Below are 26,990 nucleotides of genomic sequence, written 5' to 3' on the forward strand. Positions count from 1 at the left end.
ACAGACATAGAGAGAGAAGTCAGGTGCCTTGGCACTCACCCTGAACAAACAGCTGGGCAACCTTGGAGTCACCTGGCACCATTCCTGGGCTGGTGTCTGCACTAGGCATGCAACCCCAGGCAGAATGGACCCTGCTTTCAAGCTCCTCCATGGCTTGCAGCAGCTCCCTCAGTCTCTTCAGGGGCATTGGCCTCTTCTAATTCCCTTTCAATTGCACATTTAAAAGCAACCTGCATTCTTCCACTGGGAGAGCGAAATTCCTCCTTAACCTCCACCAAGCTGTGAGGAGCCAGACACTCAGATGATTTTCTCTTCCTCTCCTTCCCTCTCTCTCTTCTAACCTCCCCTCCCCAGATAGTTTTTGTCTCAGAGTTAGTAAAAGATTTGAATGAGTTATCTGAGTACTGAACACTGTCCCTTCAGCCTGTTGCTGTAGTCATTTTCCATAGCTCCAAGCCCATGTCTGTCTGTGTGCATAAACCCAACTCACATACACACACAGAATTTTTCTCTTTCTTTCCTTTTTTTTTCCTTCTCTTATGTCTAGGGCTAGAATTAAGGAAGTCATAAGTTTCAGGACAAGAGAAATGCAGGCTGAGGAGGCCTCAGGAAGGGCGAGGAGTAGGTGTGAGATAGATACTCCCCTAGCCCCCTTGCAGAGGGATGGTCAAATTAAACATTTCCCCCTGTGGTAGCAGAGCCTGTCTGAACAGCCCCCAGGGGGAAGTCTTTCAGGGGCAGCCCTTGCACAAGAATATTGCATGGTCTCTAGCATACACAATTGGTCAGTCTCTCTCTCTCTTTCTCTCTCTCTCTCTCTCTCTCTCTCTCTCTCTCTCTCTCGTCTAGTTTATTGTTGAAACTTTGGAAAGTACAGAAAAGCCCACAGAAGAAAATAAAAATTATTCGTAATCCCATCACCCAGAGACAACCACTACTAAATTTTGATGTCTATTTCTTTCTACCTTTGTAGACCCTTTTTTTCTTTTCAAAATGATTATCACCCTGCACATACTCTTAATGCTTTTTTTTTACTTAATTATATGCCATGCATTTTTTCCAATGTCATTACATATTTTTCTACAAATATTTTAATGGCTGCATCATTTCCTATCATATAATGTATCATAATTAATTTAGCTATTCTATTGTAGGAGATACAGGTTATTTTTAACCTTTTGCTATAATAAATATGCTGGGGTGCCCATCTTTCTTTGTACATAAATCTTTATGCTCATTTATGAACATTTTCCTAGCATAAATTTCTGAAGTAGAATTACTAAGTAAAAGCTACACATGTTGGAAGGATTTTGATATAATTTGCCATACTAGCTTTTAGAAAAGCCATAACAATTTACGCTCCCACCAGGAGCATATTGGTGTCTAATAGCACCCTTGCCAATACTGGGTATTAAAAACACTTTTAATTTTTAATTTTTTTTTTATGACTGGCTGTACTTTTGAAGAAAACTCAGCCTGTAATGATCGTTATTAACAAATGGATCTGCTGGGTGGCAAGTGGCAGGCTTTCCTGAGACCAAGTACCGGCCTCACCTCTTGTGGCTTTGGAACCGAACTGATCAATAATGACCAGTGAGGCCTTGGGAAACCATGTTACCTGTGTCCCCATTTGACTTCCTAGTGGCCCCAGGCAGGCTGGCCGGCATCAGCCTGGTCTTAACCTCATGCTTCCCTGAGGCTCTATATTCCTCCTTCATAGGGATTACAACCCAGATATGATAGGCCTCAGGAAGGCCTCAGGGAAGCAGTATGAGCAGAGAACACACAGAGTTTCTGGATGCTTTGTGTTCATATGTGAGCCTGGCCCTGGAGCTTGGCAGCATTCTGCTGTCTCTCAATTTCAAGAGGATTTGCAGAGTAATCTCCTACTTTATTGAGTGGCTGTTTCAGCAGTGACCACCATGTTTATCCAGGATTCAGGTCTTAAAAACCAAGGATCTCTTGTCTTTTATCTTTAGGGCAGCAGATTTTACAAAATGAGTTTTAACCACTTGACAATGCCTTCTTTCAGCCCCCTTCCCCCAGCCCATCCCTGTAATCAGGGGTCTCTCATTAGCCTAGGCAGTGGTGAGAAGAAACGGCACTTTCTATGGACAATGTGAGTGTGGGGGGATGGGATGGGGTGAGCATCACTCCATACCATCCTCTTAGGAAAGGAGGAGGAAATGTAGCTTTGCTGGAGGAAGAAGGAGCCTCACATAGGAGGCCTTGAGCTCCATTGTGACCCCAGCTTCAGTTTCCCATTTGAGTGGAAGAGCTACCCCAGCTTGCCCTCCAAGGACACTGGGAGGGTTCCTGTAGAAATATTCACAAAGTTATTGGAATTCCTTGGGAGGTAAACACTATGTAAGGAAAATATGATTATTCCTGATCTTGTTTCTCCTCCCATACACCTCACGAGTCATGACAAAAATTGTTTCACAGTGTTTCAGAGCTGCAGCATGCATTTTGAAAATTTAACTGTCAGGAGGGATGAGGGCCCTGGGGAGAGCTGGGCTCATTATTAACCTGATCTGCTTGTCGGTTTCTACATCATCTGTCACATTCAAAGCCAGGCACACTGATGGAGAAAGTTCGTTAGGGGTATTTATGATGACTACAAAGATTAGATGAAAAGGAGGCTTTTCTGAAGTAGCATTCCTCAGCTGTGGGTTGATAACACATTAGTGTGCTGTGAACAAGGGTAAGGCACATCAGAAACAACTTGTTTCTTACTACTAATAAATGACCAAAGTTAGCAAATGATTCATTTGTTTCCTACATGACTATATATTCTAGAATACTCATGGGTCTTTCTTATCAGCAATCTGATAGGGGTGGAGTTAATTTGGGAATTGCCTATAACCCACAGACTCTCCTGTCTGTGTCTTGGCCCCTGAGAGAGTTGTCTCAGTGTTTCCAACAATATTACAGTCCTCTGGGGGAGTACAGTTAAAAGCACTGAAATTAGGCTTCCTGGCTTTAATTTCATCTTTTCCATTTATGAGATGTGTGATCTATAGAGCCTTTTGGTATTTTAGGTTTTTCAGCTGTCAAATGGTGGGTGGCATGGAGGAAGAATAATTAGTGCCTACCTCATCGAGTTAATCCAAATAAAATGCTTTCTAGGGCTCAACACATACTAAACAGTAGGTAAGTGTTAGCTGTTGTTATTGTTAATAGTTGTGGAGATAATCGTTGTAATCTAGTTTATTATTTGCTTCATTTCCTTTAAAGTCATTTTGGTTTCCATGGTATCTAGTTATATCCATGAGAATGTGTTATGCATGAGAACATTAGCTACTATAAGTGTCACCCCAGGGGTGGGGAGCAGGAGGGAGATGAAAGACCATATTTTAGATGCCAGTGTTTCTGTTCCATTCTCCAAGGTCAAGGACAAAGTAAACCAATCAAGATGTTCTACTCTGCCTGCAGCCCAAAGGTAGTAAGCCAGACAAATGACAGACAAATGAGTGGAACCCTCACCACTCATTTACTTCCAGTGAGTGAATTTTTATTTTCCTCTCTAATATCCCTCTTTTTACTTTGCAGGCAGCTGAACTAGGAATGGTGTCAGCCTATTATACATACATCTTTACTAATCTGGTAAGACATTTTCACAGCTCACCTTCTTGCCACCGAGTATCATTAATTAGGGTCAGTGGGGTGTGACAGAATGAAGCCCAGGAGATGGGAATAGGGAAAATAAAAGCAAAGGCCAACAAGAGTGGAAGGGTGTTGAGAGACACTGGGATTCTCATCCCAATAATTCTTAGCCTTGAAAGAATGTGAATTTGGTAAGTCTAATCCTCCATTCAAATGCCACCAGCTACACAATACTGTTCCTTTGACAGATAAGTCTCCTCTATAGGTTCGGTTATTGACCTACTATCTTTGCATTGCCACATCCATATGCTGACTCAGAATTAGGATAGCTAGGTCACAAAAAGTACATGGGTCTTATGGTGTTATGACTAGATGCACCTTCAAAGACCATCTCAGCCAAATCCCCTTATTTTGCAAATGAGAAAAGAAGTCTGTAGAAATTTTATTGTGTCAAATTGGAGAACTAGCTTTGCCACCTACCAACTGTATGCCCTTCAACAAGTACTGAGCCTTGGTTTCCTTATCTATAAAACAAGGATAAGAACAGCTACATCATGGTGTTGTTATAATTTTGAAGTGATGTAATTTAATCTATGGGGAAATATTTTGAAATTGCAAATCAGTAAAAAATGTGAAAGATTGTTATGAAGTATAGACACACTCAATTAGAGGGTAAAAAGAACCTCAGAGAACAAATTTTTAAAAGAATATTATAACTTTTTAAATTTTTAAGTAAAAGATCCACAGGAAGTTGCAAAAATTATAATAATAAAGAAGTATCATGTACCCTTCACCCAGTTTCTTCTAGGGGTTACATATTATGCAATATCAGAACCAGGATAATAAAATAGCAAATCTCTCAAAATGTGTTACCCTCACTGCAATCAAGACACAAAACTATTTTATCACCATAAAGACCTTCTTCATACTTCTATTTTATAGTCTCGCCCACCACCCTCTTCTTCACCACCTTGCTAGTTGGTAGAAGAACAAAGAGAGATTAAAGTACAGTTGTGTTCCATTTGGGGGCCTGGGAGGGAGAGGGGAGGAGAAGGAAAAAGCAGTTAAGGGGCTACCTGCCTTGTGCCAGTCTGCCAGGGATGCTCCCACATGAAGAAGCCATGGTGGAAGAAACTGGGCAGCAAGAAGTCACAAGGGTGACTTAGCAGATGGAAAGAGGCCAGTCATTTGGAACATATATTCCCAGGATCATAACTAAAATAAGGGGAAGTTGCTTGGCTTGAAGATTTTTAAGAAGATAGCATCGCCCACACTGTGTACTACCACTTCCTCTTAAAAATGATAATGATGATTGTGATGATTTGTCTAATGGAAAAAGCACTAGCCTGTGAAGTCAGGAAACCTAGGTCAGGTCCCTACTGTGCCTTATACTTGCTGTGTGACTCTGGGAGAGTCATGTTGACTATCTGAGCCCCAGTCTTCTCATTTGTAAAATGGGTATAATAAATCATATAAGATTGCTGTGAGGATAAGTAAGAATGCATTATAAATTGCAAAGTACTATATTTCTGTAAGGCATTGTCTTTATTATTTTTTTATTAACAACACTGTGATATTTTCAGTTTTCAAAGAGCCTTTCTGTTATTTGGGTGATCACAAACTAGATGAACTCTAGGAGCATGCCTCAGTCGGAGTTCTTGGAACCTGAAATTAACAAGATTCACAAAATTTGTAAGTTTGAAAGGGGAAATCAGAAAAGTAAATGATGATGGGTGAATAATAGTTAAGAAAATAGAAGAAGTGTTATAGCAAAAATCAGTCAGTGAGAGTACTCTGGAAGCCTCTCATTAGTGTTTTGGCTTTCTAGAAGGGACAAACGTTTATTAGGAATAAAGAAACTATTTTGAAGTGTATTCTTCCTGCCCAGTTATAGTTAGTCTTGGTCTAGAGTGGACAAGCTTCATACAGAGGGTAATGAGTTATCCTCTGTACTTCTCCAGTCCATACCACTCCCCAACAGATGCCACCTGGACTTTAATTTTTACTTATTCCTTCTCTGAATTCCTTAGGGACTCCCATCATGTGCCATCTCCCTAAATTCTGCCACAGTGATGCAGCAGCTACCCAGATTAGCTTTTCGAAATCCTGTATAGTGAGCCAGAAAGGCACAGGCCTTGGTATTAGGTAGATATCACAGAATTCTAGTTTGGCTACCAGCTGTGTAACCCTGTGCAAGTTACTTAAATTCTCTGAGCCTTAGCGACCTCATCTGTAAGTGAACACTAAAAATACCTGCTTCGGGAGACAATATCCAAACAGTTGGCTTGCAATACAAGTAAGGTATTCTTAAATAATACCTTGTCACACATTAAGAAGGTATTCTTAAAATAATACCTTCCCTTTACTAAACTTGTGTTGTGAGCCAGTTGTCGTGTGGATATTATCTCCTGAGGCAGGTATTATTAGTGTTCACTTACAGATGAGATTGCTGAGGCTTTAAAATGGGGACAAAACAGTTCTTTCTGCTGAGATTTAAGTGAGAAAGTAACTAGGAAACTCTTATTACAGGGCTTTGCACGTAGAATGTCAGCTATCTATTATTCTATTACTCGGCAACTTGTATTGCTTCTACTTTTTGGCTATTGTGAATAGTGCTACAGCAAACATAGGTGCACAAATATCTGTTTGAGTCCCTGCTTTCAATCCTTTCGGGTAACCTAGAAGATAAATTGCTGGATCATATGGTAATTCTATGTTTAATTTTTGAGAAATGGCCAAACTATTTTCTAGCTGTACCATTTTTATTCCCACCAATAATGTGTGAGGGTTTGTGTTTCTCCACATCCTCACCAATTATTTTTTCTCCACATCTCCACATCCTCCACAATTCTCCACATTCTCACTTGTTATTTTTTGTCTTTATGATGATAGTCATCTTAATAGGTATGAAGTATTCAGATGCGTTTCTTATTTCTATTTGGAGTTTGCCAGATGAAAGAAGCAAGACTACAAGGTTAAATTTGAAAGTCCTGATTAAAAAGCTTTATAGTGAGAGAAAGAAGCCAATATGTTAATATCCAGGCCTTTAGTCAGTCAGATCTGGTGAAAATCCCCAGTTCACGAGCTTACTAGCTATATGCCCCTAAAGCTCTTGGAGGTCTCAAGTTTCCTCATATGTAAAATATAAATAATAAAATTTATCTCTAGAATCTTGGTAAAATTAAAAATTAGCTGTTGATAATGCTTTGTATCTGGTAAGTAATGCCAACTACTATAACAAATAAATCTCATGGCTTCGCACAATAGAAATATATTTCTGACTCAATTGAAGTCCAAAAAGAGAATACTTGATCAGTGGGTACCCTTCCATAACGTCATTTGGGAGCCCAGGCTTATTCTAGCTTATGTGTCTTCTAAGAAACCAGGAATGGGGAAAAAATAGAGGATCAGATACAAGAAGGTTTTATAGGCCAGACCTGGAAGTGGCACATAGTATTTCTCCTGATTAATTCCATTGACTAGAACTCAGTTACATACCTACATCAAGATGTAAGGGAGATTCAGAAATGTTATCTACTGTATGCTCAGAGAGAAAAGGAAATGAGGATAATGATCAGCTAACAATATCTGCCATATTTTTAAATTATTAATCATCATCACACATCTTTCCCATATATGCTGAAAAAGCAACTAGCATCCTAGGCTCTGGCATGTCTGTTTAGAAGATAATTGATCCTATATGTGGAAATTAGCAGTTTATTGTAGAGGTGTCAGCTCCCTTACGTCTAAAAGAGTCTGCTCCTGGAGTTCTTTTATCCAGGTGGGCTGCTGGCCTGACAGTCCTTTCTGGTGTTTCTAAGTGAGGCATGACAGGACAGTTGTCGATTTGCTGCCTTTATCTCACTCCTATTTGAAAGGAGTCTCTATACTCCAGTCAGCTTTGGGTTTGGTTGGGGAAACTGTTATTCTGCATGACTGATGGAACTTTAGATAACGGAAGTGAAAAATTAAGGGCCTTCGGGCAAAGCCCAGTCAGCTGCTGAGATAGCAGAGATGCCATCTAAAGATCATGGGTGCAGGGGGAAGTGCAATTTGAGCTTATAAATCTGGAAAGATTATCTAGCTACTAATAAACCCAGGGAGATTCTCAATCACTGTCTAATAGAAAAGATAAAATCGTCCTAATCTATGTCAGCACAGACGGGCCCTGTGGTAAAGGAGGGAGCTGCCACCTTGGTGGGGAGAAGTTTAGAGATTTAAGGATAATGGTCAAAAGTCATGATATGTCAATGTAAAGCAGGAAATAATTGGGCACTAGAAGCAGGAGCTATGTGGTCTGTGGGCCACCTGGGCATTGCAGGTAGCATGGCTAGCTGGATGCCATGCCAGACAGGGTCAGAGTTTCATGCTCTTGGCACCACTACCATGCTGGAAGGCAGGCTGCCATTTGTGCCATGTAGGCAGCAGGCACTTCAGAGTTTTTCCCTCAGGGAATCTAGAGAGAAGGGGCTAAATGCTGGTGTCACAAGGCTGGGGAAAGAGTTATACCAGCAGGAGACCTGTCATACAGAGAACAGAAAGTCAAACAGCTGTGACTCCTACTTGCAGCCCTGCCACTAACTTGGTGGGTGACATAGTATTAATAATAATTGTTATTTATTTATTGAATACCTTCTACATGCAAGGCTCTATAATAAGTGCTTCTCTGTTATTTTCTTATTTAAACCTCACAACTCAAGCAGAAGGCACTGTTTCATCCCCATTTTAAATATGAGCAAACTGAGGCTTGCTCAAGGTAGTGACACCAGATAATGAATCCAGGTAATTACCTCTTATCCAGGCAAGCCATTTCTCCTCACAGGATTTCAGTTTCTTCATTTTAAAATTATGAGGTCGTATTTGGTGAGCCTGAGGATCTTTTCAGTCCTAGATTTGTTCCATCCTACACACTCTTAGGGGCATTTTGATTCACAGCATCCTCAGGTTAGCATTTCAAAGGAAAATGACCCATTGAATTGGAGAACCCATGTGGCCCATGGAAGCAATTTCTGTTTAGCTAACAGCCACTTAGATTCTCAAACTGTAGCCAGGTCCCAGTGAGTCCTGCAGAAATAACTGTTCTATGTCCCAGGCAGAATGGATATAGGCAACCATTTTGTTCTCATCTGAGTTCATGTTATTATTGAGCAGACAAAACCTATGTTTATTTTTCTAAATATTTACCAGAGAGGTTAGCCATAAATAATTGAAATTTCTAAAATTATTACAGAAAGATGAGTTGAGGCAGAAAGGAAGGGAAGGAATTGATTCCAGAGGAAGTGAGCATGCTCATCATCGTGCTTCTTTTCCTTTATTCAAAAAGCCAACTCTACTCATCTTTCAGGTCTTTCTTAAATGCCACTTCTTCAAGGAAGTCTCCTCTGACATTTTCCTAGGTGGAGTCCACCGTTACACTCTCTTATAGAGCCCTGTATTTTGTATTTTGTAACATTCATTCATTCTAGTGGGAATTCCTTTTATATCTGACCCCTCCACCAGACTTTGAGCTTCATAAAGGCAAATTTGTCTTGTTTGTCATAGTAACTCAAGTGGCCTACTGGCACATTGTGGGTGCTCAATGAGTATATTTGAGGGAATGAATAGAGCACTTCATAACATTATAGAGTTCTTGGACTAGGAGGGCTGGCCAGGTGAGATAGCTCACCTCCTTTTATCCAACAGGAATTCAACTCATGCCCACTAAGCACTTAAGCACAAAAGTCTACAACTCAGCCAGGAGGACCACACAGTTACTACCCAGTCTAGAATGCCCTTCTTTTACTCTGAACTGGATAGATTTAAAATTAAGGGTGTGAAAGACTATGAAGGGTAGTTTAGTTCTGCATCCAAAGACAGGGTTTCAGGGGGTTCTGATAAGTGATGGCAGTGTCAAAACCTGAAGCCCAGGGTTGGCACCAAGAACTACCACTGAAGTAGGAAGAGGCAGAAGAGTGCAAGAACAGTCTGATTGTGCTGAATGACACAATTGTGCTGAATTGTGCTGTCTGTCGCCTGGAACTGCTTCCTCTACTGGCCACACTGTGCTCAAGTTGACCTTAGTTAAGTGGCCTCTTCAGGCAGGTATCTGGCACCTAACTCATGGGGCCAGAACCCAAAGGGCTTTGAAACAAAACATCTACTTCAGGTTTTTAAGGTCATTATGAAATTTTCTTATGCCTTTCGATATCCCCATGCCTTGGCACATCAGGTTGGGTGAGCCTCATTACTGTGTTGACACAGGATTAAGACATGAATTAATGGAGGCAGCCAGGGCCTCAGATCAGAGAATATTCGAGTTTGAATCTGCACCCTGACATGTATTAGAGGTAAATGTGGAACATTACTTAACCTTTTGGAGTTTCAGTTTTCCCTTTTATAAAATGGAATAATAATTTTTACATCATTTTGTGAAGAACACGGAAAGTTTCTAAACCTTTCTAGTTTAGAAACCTTTCACTAAGGATTCTATTAAACATTATTTCCCTTCCCTCCCTTTTTTTCACTTTCATGTTGAGTATTTCCATCCTTAGACTTTGGTTTTTTGATTTGCCACCTCTGGCTTTTGAAAACTCTAAAGCTATAACAAGGAACATTTCAAAATTGGCCTCTCACCTGGTTGGAACTATAGTTCCTAGGGTACTTGAGCCTCTTTTATATCTTACAGTCATTTACTGAAAGCACACCACACACACACACACGCGCGCGCGCGCGCACACACACACACACACCCCTACATACACACATTCATTGTAGCCAACAACTACAATCCATCAGTCAGACAACTTTCTAGTGCTAGAGCACTAGATTGATTCTAAAGTGTAGATTATTATAAAATTTTAAACATTATCCACATATTTCACCTTTATTGAGCCTTTTAGGAGAATCGCTCTGTATAATACAATATACTTTGGTGAATAAATATGTGTTTAGGGAAACAAGGAAAGAGTAATGAAGTGAAAGCTCCCCATGTGTCATTCTGGGCTTCCAAGGTACCACCTCCACCAAATGCAGACCCTGCGCGGTGGCAGAACTGGCAATGACAAATGTCTCCTGGACAAACATGGGTACAGCTACATCTTAAGGAGAAACCATTACTCCATAATTATGCTCTCTGGCTGCTAAGCCTCCTGTACCTGTTCTCTGAACTTGGCCATAGGTAGAGAGGGTATTGATAAGAAAAAAAAAGGGCAGGAAAAATTGGAGGGAGATGCAGGAGGCATTGACTGAAGAATTAGTCTTTGCATTTGCATTGGTGGAAACTGTGACTGACAGCTGGAAGTTCCTTGGCCCAAGTTATAGGATTATAAAATAATTAGACATGATTAAGCAACTACCTATAGAAAATGCTAAAATCAACTAAACTTATTCAGCAAACACTTATTACATGCCTACTGTATGTGTGCTGGGGAATACAAGTAGTGGTACGATGTGGCTTAAAGAGCTCTCAATTTGTAAATAGGAAGTGCAGAAGCCCAGAAGAGGGAGGATTTAGTGTTTTTTCAGGGGCTTAGATAAAGGTTTATAGATATGGCTTCCTTTGAATGGTTTACTGAAGAATGGTAATAAATGAGAATGGGAGTGTGACATGTGGGAAGAGGTAAGTTATAAACCTGAGAAAGGGCATGGTGCCTGCTGTGGCTGGTGCAAGAGGGTACAATGGAGAGAGGGGGAGCCAGAGCCAGTTAAAGATGGTTCCAGTCAGATAACACCCCATCTGCCCCCCAAAGTTGTCAGACATCTTCAGCATTAGAGTGAACATTGGCAGGACCAAGCTCTTTCTCCTCTGGGGATAAACTAGAGGCTCTCCATAGACCTTTGAACTCTAAAATTCTGTTGATTTCACAGATTGGATGAATATATAATAAATGACTGGATGAAATCTCCTAGGAAGTTTATTTTCCATATGAAGTAGGTGACTTTCCTTTTCATGTTTTTTCAGTGTCCTTGTCTAGGTTGTTTATCCCTCCAGTGCCCTGCATGGTCCAGGTGTCTTAGGTAAGGCAGCACCCCTGTCTTATGAGCTGTCTGGGCATCTCTCTCCCCATTGCCTAGAAGCACTGTTCTGTGACCCATAAAGAGCCTACCTCAAAGCCTCAATGGATGACAGTCCTCCCAGTCTCAAGATCCAGTTTGTGCCAAGATATTAATAATGGCTGATGAGAGCATTGAATTTTGAGGGATCTTTGATAACACCTAACTAAATCCTGTCATTTTATAGTTTAGTAAAAGTAACTTAAGAGGGAAAGTAACTTGCCTAAGCTTCCACAGCAAGTCATGAGTGGTCTCCTGACCCACAATCCACACAGTCACTGGATAACCTTACGGTGTCATGGATGCAACAATGAATTAAATCCTATCTTTGTGGAGGTCAGACTAGAGGGAAAGACAAATCCAAGCAGATTATTATAAATCAGTGGATTAAAGTGATATGGATAGCCATACAATTATTAAGGGACCACCAAAGAAGTTGCCTCTGGCTCATAGAAAGCTTCCTGGAGAAGGCCACAGCCAGTGGACCTTAAAGAATTGGTAAGAGTTAACCAAGTGGAGAAGGAAGTGGGTGGGACATTCTAAGTGAAGGATACATATAGTATGTATGATGCCTTAGACAACATTTGCTTTAAGGAAGTAGATAGTATGGGAAATCATGGAGTCAGTGAGAGAGGTATTTTGGAGTGGGAAGGACCTTTCAGAGTCTTCACATTAATCCATACAGGCAGCCAACTGCCAACTTTTCTGTTCTGTGTAAACAGTTGTAGAGGGAAAGTGGAGTCCCAAGTGGACCTGAGTTAACAAACACCCTGAGCATGGTGGTAGCTTGTCACAAATGCCTGAGACACTCCAACTCACTTGGATAGTTGTTTACAATGGTCTCCCTTCAAGGTTATGAGCACCACTGATCTAAAGAGAGAAGTCAAGTCAGGGCTTCCCTAGGGAAGAGCAGGGAGATTTGGCCGGTTTATGTATGCAGTGGCACTGATATATTCCTGGTGTCAGTTACTAATTAGTATCTGATAGGCAAACTCTATTCTGCCAACCCAGGACTCTGCTCCACCCCTTATTATGAAGCAGGCTCAGACTGAACTGGTGGACTGGCCCCTTCTCTGCTATACTACTACCAGTAGGGCCTTCCAACTCTGAGACCTGAGATAGGAGAAACTCCTTCTTGGAGAAGGAATGCTTCGGGGAGCTGTGGGCTCTTAGGAAGAGAGACAGAAGGCAGTTGGCACAAGTATAAATCCAGCTCTAAGATGCCAGGTGGTGTAGATTAACTTCAGCTGGAGTTCAAAATTTGCCCTTGACCTCCCAGCTCACATTCTTATCAAACCGATCTTTATTGCTTTTCTGTGCTGTATTAGTTTTCTATTGCTTTGTAACAAATTACTACAAATAAAGCAGCTTAAAACAACACCGGTTGTTATGTCACAGTTCTGTAGGTCAGAAGTCCAGCACGGTATGGCTGCGCTTTCTGCTCAGGTTGAAATCCAGGTGTCGACTAGCTGCATTCTCATCAGGAGCTCAGAGACCTCTTCTGGGCTCATTTCTGTTGACAGAATTCACATCCTCACAATTTCAGAACTGAAATCTCCGTTTTTATCTAGCTCTTGACTAGGGACTGCTCTCAACATCTAGAGACTTCTCTCAGATCCTTGCCCAGGACCTCTCCTTCTCCTTTATCTGACTTCATTCCTGCTCATGATCATTCCATGATATCTCCATCTCATCAACAGAGACCCTCCCTCTAGATGAACTCTTCTCACACTTTGAATCTCTTTAACTTTCTTTTCTGCAACCAGCTAGAGAAACCTGCTTTTAAAGAGCTCATGACCTGAGGTTAGGCCCACCTGAATCATTTCTCTCTTTTAAAGTCAACTGTGCCATATAGCATGACCTAGTCACAAAGTAAAATCCATCATAGTCACAGTCCTGGGATTATTTGGGATAAGTCTTGGGGCTCATGTTAGAACCATATAAATTAGTTTATTTATTTTACCCTCACCCTATTCACCTGGTGAAAGAATAAAAAATGAGAGACCTAGCCACAGAACCAGAGAGAAGGCACTGGAGACCCTTGGGGCAGGCAATTGTACATGCCCTAATTATGTAGGTAATAACCTTAGGTTCTCTCCGCTGACCCCTGCAGGGTACACCCCTAGGATCCTGATGGTGGCCTGTAAACAAGCCCCTGAAGTGAGATTGAGAGCCAGAGAAAGGAGGATACTGAGGCCACCTGGGATTGTTGTTGTAGCTACCACAGAGACTCCTGGCCTGAGAAATTTGGGTCCTGCTGAGTGGAATGTTTTGTATTTAATAAATATTTGAAAAGCATAGAGAAACAGAATGGAAGCCATTATGGCAAATTGTATTATTATTACACTATAAGTGCTATTATATTATAAGCATAATTAGGAGTAGCAAGTGATGTTATCATTAAGTAATCCACCATTTCTGTTCCCAGCATCAGGTTTCAGTCAGTGTCAAAGGCATCAACAGTTTAATTCATCACCATCTGAGTCTTCCCCAGCCCTGTATTTGTAGTACTGACTGTTCACATTCACAGTCCAGTGGTAAGCATGACACCTGCCCATCCTGCTGAAGCCTCTAACTATAACCCACAAGGGGGATGCATGTCCTATGAGTTTCAAAGCTGGATTTTTATCTTGGCTGAGAGTTAAGATCTTTATAAAACTATTCCTGATCATATCTCTCTTTTGTTTAAAACTGTGCAGTAGCTCTGCATTACACATTACGCTAAGGATAAAATCCAAAGCAACCTCTTAAAAACTTACCTCTGGGCTTTCCTCTGTGCTCTTCCCCACCACCCCAGCCACCCCAGCCACACCAGCCATACTGAGTGACTTGCAGTTCCCTGAATTTGTTATATGCCCTCTTTCCTCTAGAGTTCTGCACATTCTGATCTTTCTTTGTCTGAGAGTCTACTCTTCTCACCTCTTCATCCGGCTGACTCCTGCTCATCTTTCAGACCTCAGATTGCAATCAGTTTAGGAAAATCAACAGAAATTCTAATAAAAGAGACCACCTTTGTCTGCCTTCCTAGCACTTGTACTTACCACTGTTTGGGATTAGCCTCCTCCTTGCCTCTAAGGATAAGCATCTTGAGGACAAGGACAAGGCTTTGCTCATCACTATGTTTCTAGTGCCTAATATAATGTTGTGTCCTAGAGGAGATACTTGTGATTTTTGTGGAATAAATGAGGCAATGAGAGAGATATAATCAGAAATAGTTTTCGAGAGATCTGAAAAATCTCCTGTCATATCTATTCCCTCCTGCTGTGGGGAGCCATTTGAAAACCCAGTGGCCTGGGTCCTGGTCCTGCCTTAGTCATATACCTCCTGAATGATCTTGAGCATGTGGAAGACAGCGAGATACTAGCCCCTGTGGAAGCCCATTATTTGGTTCTGCTGCAGAGATGGGGGCAGGCCAAGGCTACTGATTGACAGCATCACTTATCTTCCTCAACAACTCCTTGTACTCCTGTGAGAAGGGTGGGTACCTTGGTCTCTACATACCTGAAGCTAATGAGTTGGGACCTGGAAAGCGAGGCTTAGCAGCTGATGGGTACACAGGAAGCCTAATTAGTGGATTCTGAGTGCAAGAGAATCAGAGTCAAGGAATCACTGCCTGATAAAGGAAGCTGGGCTGCAGAAAAGCAGTAGTCCTCCCCATTATAATGGAGAACACAAGGTATCCATCATTTCTAATGTAAGTTTGACCCACTGTGGTTTCAGCTTCACAGTTAATAACTATTTATTTAGTCCTGGAATGGTCTAACTATAAAATGAAGATAATCACAGCTGCTGAGGTGGAAATGGGAGGGTTCTCCCACCTGGCCTCTGCCTTCTTTTTCCTGGGAGCAAATGATTGAAGTCTTTGTAAAGGTGGTCCCACCCTGGTGGGCGTTTACAGGTGAACATTAGTTTATTTAATAAACACGCACAGAACACTTTCTGAGACAGGTTCAAGGTAAGGTACAAGGAACAGAGCAATGAACAAGACAGAATACAGTCTGCGTTTGAAGTTCTGTTTGTGGACTCACATTGGGATAGAAAAGCACAGAAGGGGCAGTTCCTGGGAGGAGTGTATTCAGATAATAGTTATCACCATAAGTAGGAAACACGTAGTGAGAAGAATCTAGGGAAGCTGTAAGCCAGGAGGTTTAGGAATAAATCTCTCATTAAATGGAATCCACTGGCAGCTATGGATTAGCCTTCCAGCAGCTACTTTCTTCAAGGACCTATTACACAAAAATCATTCACTCAGCCTGCAGAGAACACAGCTTTGATGCAGATAAATAGACAGACAAGTAGCTGGAGGGAGGAAGAGAATATAAAGATACTCAGGATATGCTGGACTCCTGGTGGCTCCAGCACTTTCATGAGAAAAGACTAAGAGGACACTTGTGAGACAAGAGTCTGGGTATTAGACTCTGCCATGCCTTAGGTTCCAAGGTAAAATGAATGTGTATAGTTACGAAGAAGTGCCTTGGAAAGTTGAAGAGACCAGGCTGCCCATGCAGTGAGATGAGGATCAGCCTGGCAGGTACTCCCTTCTAAATTTATTTAGTCAATAGTGTTGACTTCTTTCTCTATGATGTGAACCATGGTAGGTGCTGGTAATGTAAATATATTTGCCTTCAACGGCACCCAGTCTTCAGTAGATACCTTTGAACAAACTCATGTGATAACAAGATCAATAGGTATACCTATGAGGTACAGTGGTAACCCAATTGAGACAGTAGCCAGTTATGCCTGGCTTGGGTGATGAAGAAGGTCAAAGTAAAGAATGAGCAGAGGAGTAGATGGGAATCATAGTATGAGGAGGCATGTCTGTTCTTAGCTAAAGAGTTTGATTTTGTCCTCTGTTCAGTAAGGAGCATTGGAAGTAAAGAGGGATTCATGGTCAAATGTATAGTTTTGGAAAATCCCTCTAACAATAACATGAAATAGGAACCTGGAGAAATGCTAGACTGGAGGAGGGGAAACCAATTAGTTCGTTGCCCCAGGAACAAGCTGGTAAAGAGCTGAATTGAGGTAAAGGGATGGGGATGGAGAGCAGGAGACAGATTCAAAAGATGTTAGAAAAGTAAAATATTCTCCAGTGACAATACATTCATGACACAAGGAGCATGAGAATAGACAAAGTGGAGGATGAGTTCCAAATTCTAGCCTGAATTATGGGTGGATAATGGTCATATTTACAGATAGGTGACCAAGAGAGGGAATTGGATTGGGGTAAAAAGATAAGGAGTTCAGGTTTAAGAATGATATGTTCTTAAGGATATTTTTCATCATTCCAGCTTCATAATAATGGCTTAAGAAATTGGAATCTTTTGGTATTCTCAGTACTTCTGGGTCCAGAACATTGAAAGTTGTCAGTCATTAAGAAGCTCAGGGAAGGACACATGCATTTTTTGTGTATACTGTGGTGACCTAGTCCAATACTGAGCACACAGAAGGAAGTAATGGAATTATAAGTACTAATCATGTATGTCAGGTACCCGGATCTTAATGCTACCTCTGTCATTAGGGCAAGACACTTAACTCCTGGGCACCTCAGTTTCTTCTTCCACCAAATGGGACTGTAAATAAAACCTGTTCTCTTCACTCCAGGTGTGCTCTTGAGGACCAAAAGTGATGTATGAGTGTCTTGTAAGCTATGTGCAGCCATGTTGAAGGAAGTGGTTAATGTTATTACACTCGATAATAAATTGGTGTTTAATAAATGACTGTGGGTTGGATGATATAAGGCTGCCGGCCTCTGCAAACAGTGAGGGGCCAGAGCTAAGCATGGAGTTGAGGGCATCAAAGGCTGAGTCTTGAGTAAAAGCAACTGAGAAGCAAGAGAGTGTTTGAAATACTTCTGTTAAGAGTAAGAACCATTCTGGAATGAAGGGTCTGTAAGGAAGGACTTTTGGTTTCAGTGATTTTTTTCTAGGCACTGGGGATACAACAATGAACAAGAGAGCCCACAGGCCAATAGGGAAGCATCGTGGCTCAAATGATGGTGACCATAAAGAGGTTTTGGTAGGAATGGCTAAGTCTCTTGAACAACTCTCAGCAGAAGGTGGCCAAATTCATGAAGCTGTATTTGACTGCCTACTTTCCTATGCATATTAGCCACACGTCTTTAATTATACTGCATTTATTTCTAATTCCCCCCCACCTGCTTCACTCTGGTGTTTTCCCATATTTCTTCTCTGGATTTTTGAATCTAAACAGACATGAGGTGTGGGGCAAACCTCAGCACTCCCATGTTCTCAAGATCATTATTTAGTGGCTCAGTCTGGAGCCCATACCAAGCCCCAGACTCCTTTGTAATTAAAATATTTCTTGTGCAGACATTTAGTTGATGCTTGGTAATCTCTTTACTCATTTAGACTACCAATGTTCATTTTGTAGCTGCAAATCTTCTCACTGGTCTTAAAGTTGACATGTGTATTCTGAATTTAATTTTAACTAAATTTTGCCAGATATTTTACAACACAGTCACAATGAACTCATAGTGCCTCTGACCCTTGCTTGGTACCTCACACACAGAGGCCACACAGTGGTGAGCAGTACAAATCCAGTCAAACCTGGATTTTAATGTTGATGGATGGATTGAGATGATGCATGTGAAGGGCTTAGTTCTGCCAGGCTCGCAGTTAGTAGTCAATATATTATAGCAGTTTTTGTTGTTGTTGTTGTTGTTGTTGTTGTTGTTGTTGTTGTTGCTTTGTTGTAATTATTTATGGTTGGGAAATCTGGAACTTCATCTCAAGCCTTCTATCTAGGAACAAATAGCCAGACCGAGGAATTAACACCTTATGGTGACTTATTTAGCAAAACTCTTCTCATTTGACACGTAGCTAAGCCAGTGATAAGGAAACAAGCTGTCAGGAATTTGTTTTTCCAAATACAGTAATGCAGCTTCCAGAAGACAATCCAGAGTTGGTACAAATTCTACTCATGTTCCTACCCCTTCTGTAAGGGTAAGACTATGTGATTAATGGTCAGTGTTGGGCACAGTGAGGATCTCAGGGCATTAAAGCATCCTAAATCAACCATCCTCAACCAACATTTGCCAAACAGCTTCCAGGTACCAGGCACTGTGCCAGGTGCAGTGTGGGTTTACATATGAGGCAGATTCATCTCTGCTCTCTGGGAACATATAGCCCTTTGGAAAGAAAGACCACATGCAGGAAAATGCAATGGCAACACAGGGGCTATCACAAAGCCATGTATGCTTGGAGTAACTTGGTCTTGGCCTCTGCTCCACCACTCAGCCTTATCAGATGACCATTTGCTCTTCTCTTCACCCTAGCTTCCCTGGTGCTGCAACAATTAATCCACTCCCATTGGGGATCCTTAGGATTTCTCTTCCTAGGACATTTATAAGAAGAGATGCAAGGTCACTATGAGAACCTGTTCCACCCCAGGGCTCCTAGCCCTTTCTGTCATATCAATTAAGGTCACAGCCAACCAGGCAGTGTGGCCGGGAGAGCACAAGGAACATGAAGTGTGCATTCTGTGTTAGAGCTTGTGGTGGGCAGTAGGAACCAGGTGGCCTTTAATCCTCTCCGATCCTAAAATTTGTTAATTTTATGAAATATCCTTCTCAGAAAAATGTTTCTACCACTTGAATTTGGATTTATAATGTATGTTTTCCTATGTTTAGAGTAACATTTCCCAAAGTATGTTCTGTAGAAAACTACCGTGAGACATTCATAGATTTTTGAGGGAAAAGTGTTCCATAGTCAATGTGTTTGGAAAGTTCTGGGTTAAACAGAATTAAACAAGCTGCTCCACTGTAGCACTTCTTTAAAACTTTAATATGCTAATATGTGTTATGAATCTTAAAAAAGAGGATATAACATGCAATATTTTCTAACTTTATTTGAACATGAAACTTTGTTTTCATGAAATTTGTTAACATCCCCTGGTAAATCTGGTGTCCTGAGGAACATACTTTGTTTTGGCTTAGAAGGTTTTCATTCCGTAGAAACTGGCAGAGGTCAGCTGTTTCCCATATTTATTTAGAAACCAGCCTTCAATAGCAGCAGGAGAATCTAAGTTTAGACATAAAGAAGCATTTCCTAACTGTGAGGATGCTCAGGAAATAGAATCCTAGAGTGTCCTGGGAAATTATAAGAGAACACAGTACACCCTTTATGTCCTTTTACAAGCTCTCCCATAAATCAGTATAAATAGAATGAATTATTATCAAGAAAGATTTGGGTCTTTTAATCTTAAGGGGTCCTTTGAAAGTAGGATATAATTGAGGGAGGAATTAAAAGTCAAGAAGACAGACTAGCTGACTTCTGGAAGAAATATCTCTAAATATCTGCAATTAACATTCATTCTTACTTTGCCTAGGAAATTCTTTTGAAGTAAATATCTTCCTAACTCAGATTTCCAAGACAAGTAGAACTAAGGATGTAGAGGGCCAGAAGCTGCCTGAGATCTCTGCCCAAGTATTTCAGTAACTATTGTGTGTTGAGTGCTTCTCATGTGCCAGATATAATTCTAAGACTCGTACATCCTTCTTATACATTCCTTGAAAAAACCTCTATGGTTGCTGTCATTATTGAAGCCTATAGAAGTTAAAGACCTTCCATAAGGTCGTACATCAGAATGGTATGGAACCTAGCTTTGAACACCAAAGCCCTCATCTACTGTATCCATCCAACTGCCATTGTGAGTCTATGGACATCCAAAACATCAGGGCTTTACTGAAATGCACCTCCTTTCATTAGGCTGTGTATGTTGAGAGAGGATGAGGTGCCCACAGTGACAGGAAGGCAAGGGAGAGGGGACATCTTCCAGCTCTCTCTACGCCAACCATGTCCAGTAAAGAAGCTCCCTGAATGCCTGATAGCAGCCTGACCTGTGCCTACTCCATCTCGCCTTTGCCAAATGCATCTCTTCTCATTAGCCATCTTCCCCCTCATACCTGCTGATAGCTCACAGTACCATAGGCAGCTGTCCTGTTAAGAGAGACAGGACGTAATATTAGCTTATGAATCAATATGTTCTCTGACACATTCGTGTTCTCCTAACAGAAATGTGGCAGGAACTAAAATACACATAATCCTCATTCAACTCCACAGTATCAGGTTGGTGTTTCCAAAGAAATCTTTGTAACTTCAGTTTGCAAGCTTCAGCTAATGAGGCTGAACTCTGAATAGGGGAGCTCAAGCCTAAAGCCTGAGGCCTTGGCAGTGGCTGGGTGTAGATATGAATGAGGATACAGGGAATGTGCCAGGGGCTTGAAGACGTGAAATCTTAAGAAAAGAGACCACCTGAAGGAAAAGAATGTTTCTACCCAACCAGGAAGTAAGTCCAAGGCACCTGCCTTCTGTCACATCAGGCTGAGTGGTGGTTGGGTTAGTTCTGGGGTCTAACTACCATGTGCCCACAGGGCATGGAGCTGTGTGAGGCACTTGGAATAAATGTGTGATGAATGTGACCACTGCACAAAGGTTCCTGACCCACATTTGAAAGCATTATTTCAGGAACCAAGATAGGTGAGCCAAATAATCCACACCCTGAGGTTGGCCTTGGGGGTCCAGGGCTCTGAGCTTAACCCCACCTGAGGAGGGGATTTCTTCTTATGACACTGACTGGCTTCAATGGGACTCATGCCTGCAGGTTTTAGCCTGCTGAGATAACACCTGGGCGGGGCCATGTGCTTGGATGAGGGTCCTGAGTTCTGGGAGAATTCCTTTGACCTCCTAAATGTCACTATCCAGATGGGGTTTTTCTGACTGCTTCATCTGAAGTAGCAGTCTCCCACTTTTACCCTCCATAGATATCTTAATTTATATGTATTTATTTGTTTACCTAAATCTGTCTCATAGTAACTTGCGAGCTTCTCGAGAGCAGGAATTGTGTCTCTCGTTCAAATATTCTGTGCCTAGAACATCTTCTGTGCTGGGTCTGGCACACAATAAGCACTTAAATATTTGTTAAGTGAATGAAAAAAAATTAACAAATGAAGGCGCAACATTATCTATAAACTTTCAGGTTGAGAATCTTCTAAAGCAATTTTGATCTTGTCATTTCTCTGCTGACAGTTCCCTCGGGTCCCATCATATACAGGTAAAGTGCAAGTTCCCTAGCTTGGCATCCAAGCCACTAAGCTCTGGCCCTTGCCAACCTCTTTAGCTTCATTCTCACCATTCTCCACCCCCATGCATCCCCTGTGCTAACCCATATATCTCAAGCTTTGGTGTGCATCTTGACATCAGGACCTGCTGAAAATTCAGACTCCTGGCTTTGACCCCAGAATTTCAGATTCTGTTATTAGATGGGATGCATCGCTTTTTAAAAAGGTACTCAGGTGAGGCTGATGACAGGTATTCTGTGGACCACACTTTGAGAAACGACGCTTCTGTCAAAGCACACTATGGGCAACTGGCTAAAAGGACTACACACTTTCTCCCCTCCATGCCTTTGTATCCATGGGGACTTCCGTCTGGAGTAGCTTTTGTCCATCCACATTTTTCACCCAGAAAATTTCTATTAGTCTTTCAAGACAGCTTAGTGGTCACCCCTCCTATGGACACAGTTCTGCCTCCGCTAAGCACACTAAGTTTTCTTTCTCTCTTCATCTATTGCATCTTACACATACCTTTCTTGAAGATCATTCTGCTTATTTCTCTTTTCTCCTTCCCCTCTCCCAATACTACATGCTTTCTAAACAACTCTTAGTTATCTCTCGGCCTTTATTGCTTAACAGAGTACCTGGCAATAAGTGTTCATTTTACCAGAAAGAGACAACAAGATGCATGCCAGCAAATCCATCTCCTGACTTCTTCCCTTCCTAACTCTGTTTTGTTTCTGACTGCTGGATCTTTTCAGGAGTTCTCTCTCCAACAAATGGACAGCCTTGTGGATGATCGTGTCAACATTCTTGGATTTTCAATTTTCAACCAATCACATGTTTTCTTCCAAGAGTTTGCCCAGAGCCTCAACCAGTCCTGGCAGGAGAACTGTGACCATGTGCCCTTCCCTGGGCCTGCGGTAAGTACATACCAAAAAACTTCCTTGGTGCCCATTTGCCTCCACACACACACACCCCTCTGTGGGCCAGCTGCCAGGACACAAACCCTCCTGGAGTTCAGTTTTCTCCAGGCCTGGCTCAAAAAGCGATGTGTAAAGGTGCTGGAAAATGGTTAAAAGGGAAAAGGTTTGGGAAGTAGTGAGCTCTAGACAGCAAGCCTGGTGGAGGAGACAGCAAGGAGAGAGATCACCAAGTTGTCATTTAGTGATGTCTGTAAGTCTTCTGTGGCCAGAATCTCAATAATACTGTGTTGAGAACTACCTGGGTTGAGAATCCAAGAATCTTACTGTTGGAAAAGCCTTTAGCTAATATGCTCCCTCATTTTGTAGATGGAGAAACTGAAGTCTAGGCTGGGAGTGGGAGGTATGGGGTCCTTTTTAAGCTTTTTTCAGGGTAATGCTAATACTAAATTCTGAGACTCTGGACCTTTGGCCCATTGCTCTTTCCATCACATTGGACTACTGTCCTGAGTAGAAGCTCATTAGAGAGGCTTCCTTTGTGTCCTCACTCATATTCTTCCTCCTCACATTTTTTTCTCCTATTATGTGTGTGATAGAAACAAAGGTTTGCCTGCCATTCTCCATTGGGTTTGATATCCTTACTCTATGGGGCAGGTCAAGTGTGTCTGCTTGTGTCATTTAAAAAAAAAACAGGTTCTCAGGAGATAGAAATTGCATGGCCTTCTAGGTCTTGTCCTGGCTGTGTTAAGTTAAGCCTCCAAAAATCTCAGAAGGCAGCTCATGTGAGGCTCACAACGTTCTGAGGTAACTGCTATCAGCATCTCCACTTTCGAGATGATGGAACTGAGGCCAAAAAGGTTAAATAAGCAGTTCAGGGTCACACAGCTAATGAGCAGAGGAAGAAGAATCAGAACCCAGGCCATATGGGTTTACGGTTCATAATTTTTACCACTATATCATTTTGCCTTTCTCTAGGACCATTATTCCCTTGCTACACTATACCATAAAATGACCTGGCAAAATAAAAGCAATTAGTGGGTGTTTGTCAAATGCATGAACAAATGAGCAGGTGGAATAATAAGTTAGAGGGGAAAAAAATGGAAAATAATAAGGTTTAGGAAATGACAATGGAATTGGGTACCTTCCTGGAGTAGGACATTCTTTGGTGGGCTTTTAAAATAGAAGAGATACCTGTCTTTGATAAGACATGTCCAGAAGCAAGGACATTTCTGGACATTGGCATACATGGGCACCTAGTTAGTACTTGGCAAAGGTAGTGATCTAGTAGGGGTGGGCCTGAGCAAAGTGACCTCCCACCAAACTCTGTGCCCTTTAGATTGTGTAGCCTATGGAAATCTTAGGAAGGAAGAAGTAGCTAAGAGGTCAGACTTCATGCAAAGCTGAGAGAGCTTTGATAAGGAGAACCAGATAGGAGAAAGGGGCTTGAGAACTGAGTTTCATGAAAGGTTACAAAGCATATTCCAACAAGGTGTTTTAGACCTGAAAGAGGTAAGAATCCAAAGGAAGGATTTGATGGCAAAATATCTGAAAGAAGGGGTTCCTCACTCCCCTTATATGGCTTAAGGGACAGTGAAGAGTATCCTTAATGTTATGGATAGGACCAGGCTCATCCCTCCCCACAGAAACACAGCCCTGTCCCCCAGTTTTGTCTGTTGTTCTTCAGGTCTCTCCAGTATTCTAATGAGATGCTCACAGACTTACAAGGCTCACAGCACAATATTAGGAAAGGAAAAAAAAACTTGCTGCTTCCTTTCCCACTCAAACCATTCCACATTTGGCATTTGGCCTAGTATAATAAAAGATCTCCATACCACATTTCCAATTTCTTTCTGAGGGTTTCAGCTCTTCCGTAGTGTTCACATTGACCAGGAGAAGGCAGATGAGAGGCCTTTGGTACCTGGTGGAATGCCTGACACAAAGGTCAGGTAGTACCTTTCACAGTCTGTGGGGCTGACTCTGGCCATGCTCACATGTACTGAAATGAGGACTGGCCTTTGTGGCACAGGACCTGGATTCAAATCTGGCCTCATCATTTTCTTGCTGTGTGATCTTAGGTAGTTGTGTAACCCATCTGGACCTCAGATTTTTATGTGTAATTTTGAGCTAATTATTGTTGACCATCTTAGAGGATTGTTGTGAAGATAAAATAGGATCTGGTTCTGTCTTCAGGGCACAGTTATACATCAAACGAGTTCATTGAATATTCTATATGCCAGGCACGGGGATACACATTAGTAAATATATCAAGGAGCTTTCACAACGGAAATGCTGTGTTAACACCGACCTCCAAAATCTTACTAGTATACAACAATAAGCATTATGTAGTGTATGCATTTGAGAGTCAGCTAAGGATCAGCTCATCTAAGCTGGCTCAGCTGGGCAGCTCTGCAGATCTGACTGAACTCCCTCAGCAGTGGGGGTTGGCTGATTTAGGCTTGGCCTGCCTTGGGTAGCTGTGTTCCACATACCTCTCATCGTTGCCCTAGCTGAGTGGGCTGGCCTGGCATATTCTCATGGTGGTGTAGGAAGAGTAATGAAGCAAGTGGAAACACACAAGACTTCTTAGTCCTAGGCTTCCAGAATAGGCATACTGTAACTTCACCTCATTTTGTTGGCCAAAGAAAGCCACATATACAAACTCAAAGTCAGGTAATGAGGAACTGTACTTCACCCTTTTAGAGGAAAAAATGCAAAGTCACATGACAAAAGGTCTAAGTACAGAGCAGGTCGAAGAGTGGGGCCCATCATGTGATCCATCACAAGAAGATCTAAAGTCACTGTCCTCCAGAGTCTGCAACTTGTGGAACAAAATCTACCTCTACCTCTAGGAAAATGGTCCCCAGAAATATGCCCCTGTGGAAGCAGAAGGAAGGCCTCTAGTACTGCCTAGGGAGACCAGAGAAGGCTTTCTAAATGAGGAGAAGCAAATACCTTGCTGATGCTCATTTACTGTGTGGGGTATGCTCTGCAGGGTATAAAGGCTTCCAGACACTTACTCCTGGATAGGGTGCCCTGTTCCATGAAAGCAGCCCCAGGCAATTTAAAAGATATAAAAATCCTGACCTCGAACTTTTTCTTCTCATTCCAGCCTCTGACTTCCCAAGACCTCAGCATTTTATGCTTTCTGAGAATGCTTAGGAAGCATTTGGGGAGTGGATGGGTTCTCTGGGGATTCCTTCTATGCTGGAAGTGGAGAACAAGAGTATAAGTAGGCTGTGTCACACCTGGGTCACGTACTTCAGATGGGCTGTGTGAGGAGAGTAAGTGTGAGCCTTAAACCTAGAACTGGTCACTGGGAGAAGACAACCAGCCCTGGGTCACAGATTTTGTTTCTACTTCAGTCAGCTTTCTCTTGGTCAAGCTCCTTTGGTGTTCTTGCCATTAAAATGGGGTTGTGTTTTTCTAGCTTAGGAGATAGGAATAGAGGCACTTATTCATTTGACTTCACCTCAGCACATAGCTGAATAATACTGTAGCACTTCCCATGAAATTATCCAGCCTCGACCTCTTTTTCCTCCTCATAGCATCTTAGTAACAGATAAAATGGTCATACACCCCTTTTTGATAAGTGAAGAAAGTGAGGCATAGAAGAGCTAAGGGGTTGATACTTCAATACAGCCTAGACTAGAGCCTAAATCTTCCTCTCAGTGATGGAGAACCTTCCAGACATGGTCTCTATGGCCTCTGAGGAGGAAGGGAAGATGTCATAGGAACTCCTCACCTCGAAGAATGTGGAAAAGAAGCTCACAGCTTCAAATAGAACAAGTGTTTCTCAAGGCTTCTCACCTTAGCAACTACCTTTTAAAAAGCAGTGCCTCTTCCTGTCACTTTGGGGGCTGAAATTCCCAGCACAAACAGCCCAACTCTTTCATTTGCCAGGGAGCTGGAAGGTGAGAAATCACCAGTTCCAGGAAAGCACAGCCTGATTTTGTCTCCTTACCCAGTTTTTAAAAAAGGCTGTGTGACCAGTTCGCATTTCAGTGGGGACTGGCTCTCCTTCCTCTCTCTTCTTGCCTCCACTGCCCTCTTCTCCCTCTTTTCTCCTCCCTGTTTCTCTCTCCACCTCCATTCCATTGTTTCTCTTTTCCTTCTTTTATCTCCTCTCATGCTTTCCTTTTCACCTTCCCCTGTCCCATAATCTCCTTCTTTCTCTTTCTGTTCCTTTTTCTCTCCTACACTTTATGGACCCTCTGCACTCCTGGAATTTTTGTCTCTCCCATTTCTTTTTCTCCTGACTTGTGTGTGAGCCTTGCTCTCTTCCTCACCTTCCCAGTCAGGTTGACAGTGTTCCAGGTGAAGCTTGCTAGAAAGGTGGCCCAGTTCTAAGGGCACAGAGA

General features: G+C 42.0%; 1 protein-coding gene across 21 annotated transcripts in view; it reads left to right on the top strand.

The window, feature by feature from the left end:
* Positions 1–26,990, top strand: part of GRIK4 (glutamate ionotropic receptor kainate type subunit 4) — a 444,032-nt gene that overhangs the window by 297,579 nt on the left and 119,463 nt on the right. For all 21 annotated transcript variants that reach the window (XR_004951076.1, XM_036221747.1, XM_036221742.1 and 18 more), the window contains 2 exons: positions 3,553–3,606; positions 22,471–22,632. Coding sequence is in view for 20 of the 21 variants with exons in the window: in XM_036221747.1 (XP_036077640.1) it covers positions 3,553–3,606; positions 22,471–22,632 (216 nt within the window). In the remaining variant the exon portion in view is untranslated. The remainder of the gene's footprint in view (positions 1–3,552; positions 3,607–22,470; positions 22,633–26,990) is intronic.

The sequence above is a fragment of the Rousettus aegyptiacus genome, unplaced genomic scaffold, assembly GCF_014176215.1.
Source record: "Rousettus aegyptiacus isolate mRouAeg1 unplaced genomic scaffold, mRouAeg1.p scaffold_m13_p_5, whole genome shotgun sequence".
Classification (NCBI taxonomy): Eukaryota; Metazoa; Chordata; class Mammalia; order Chiroptera; family Pteropodidae; genus Rousettus; species Rousettus aegyptiacus.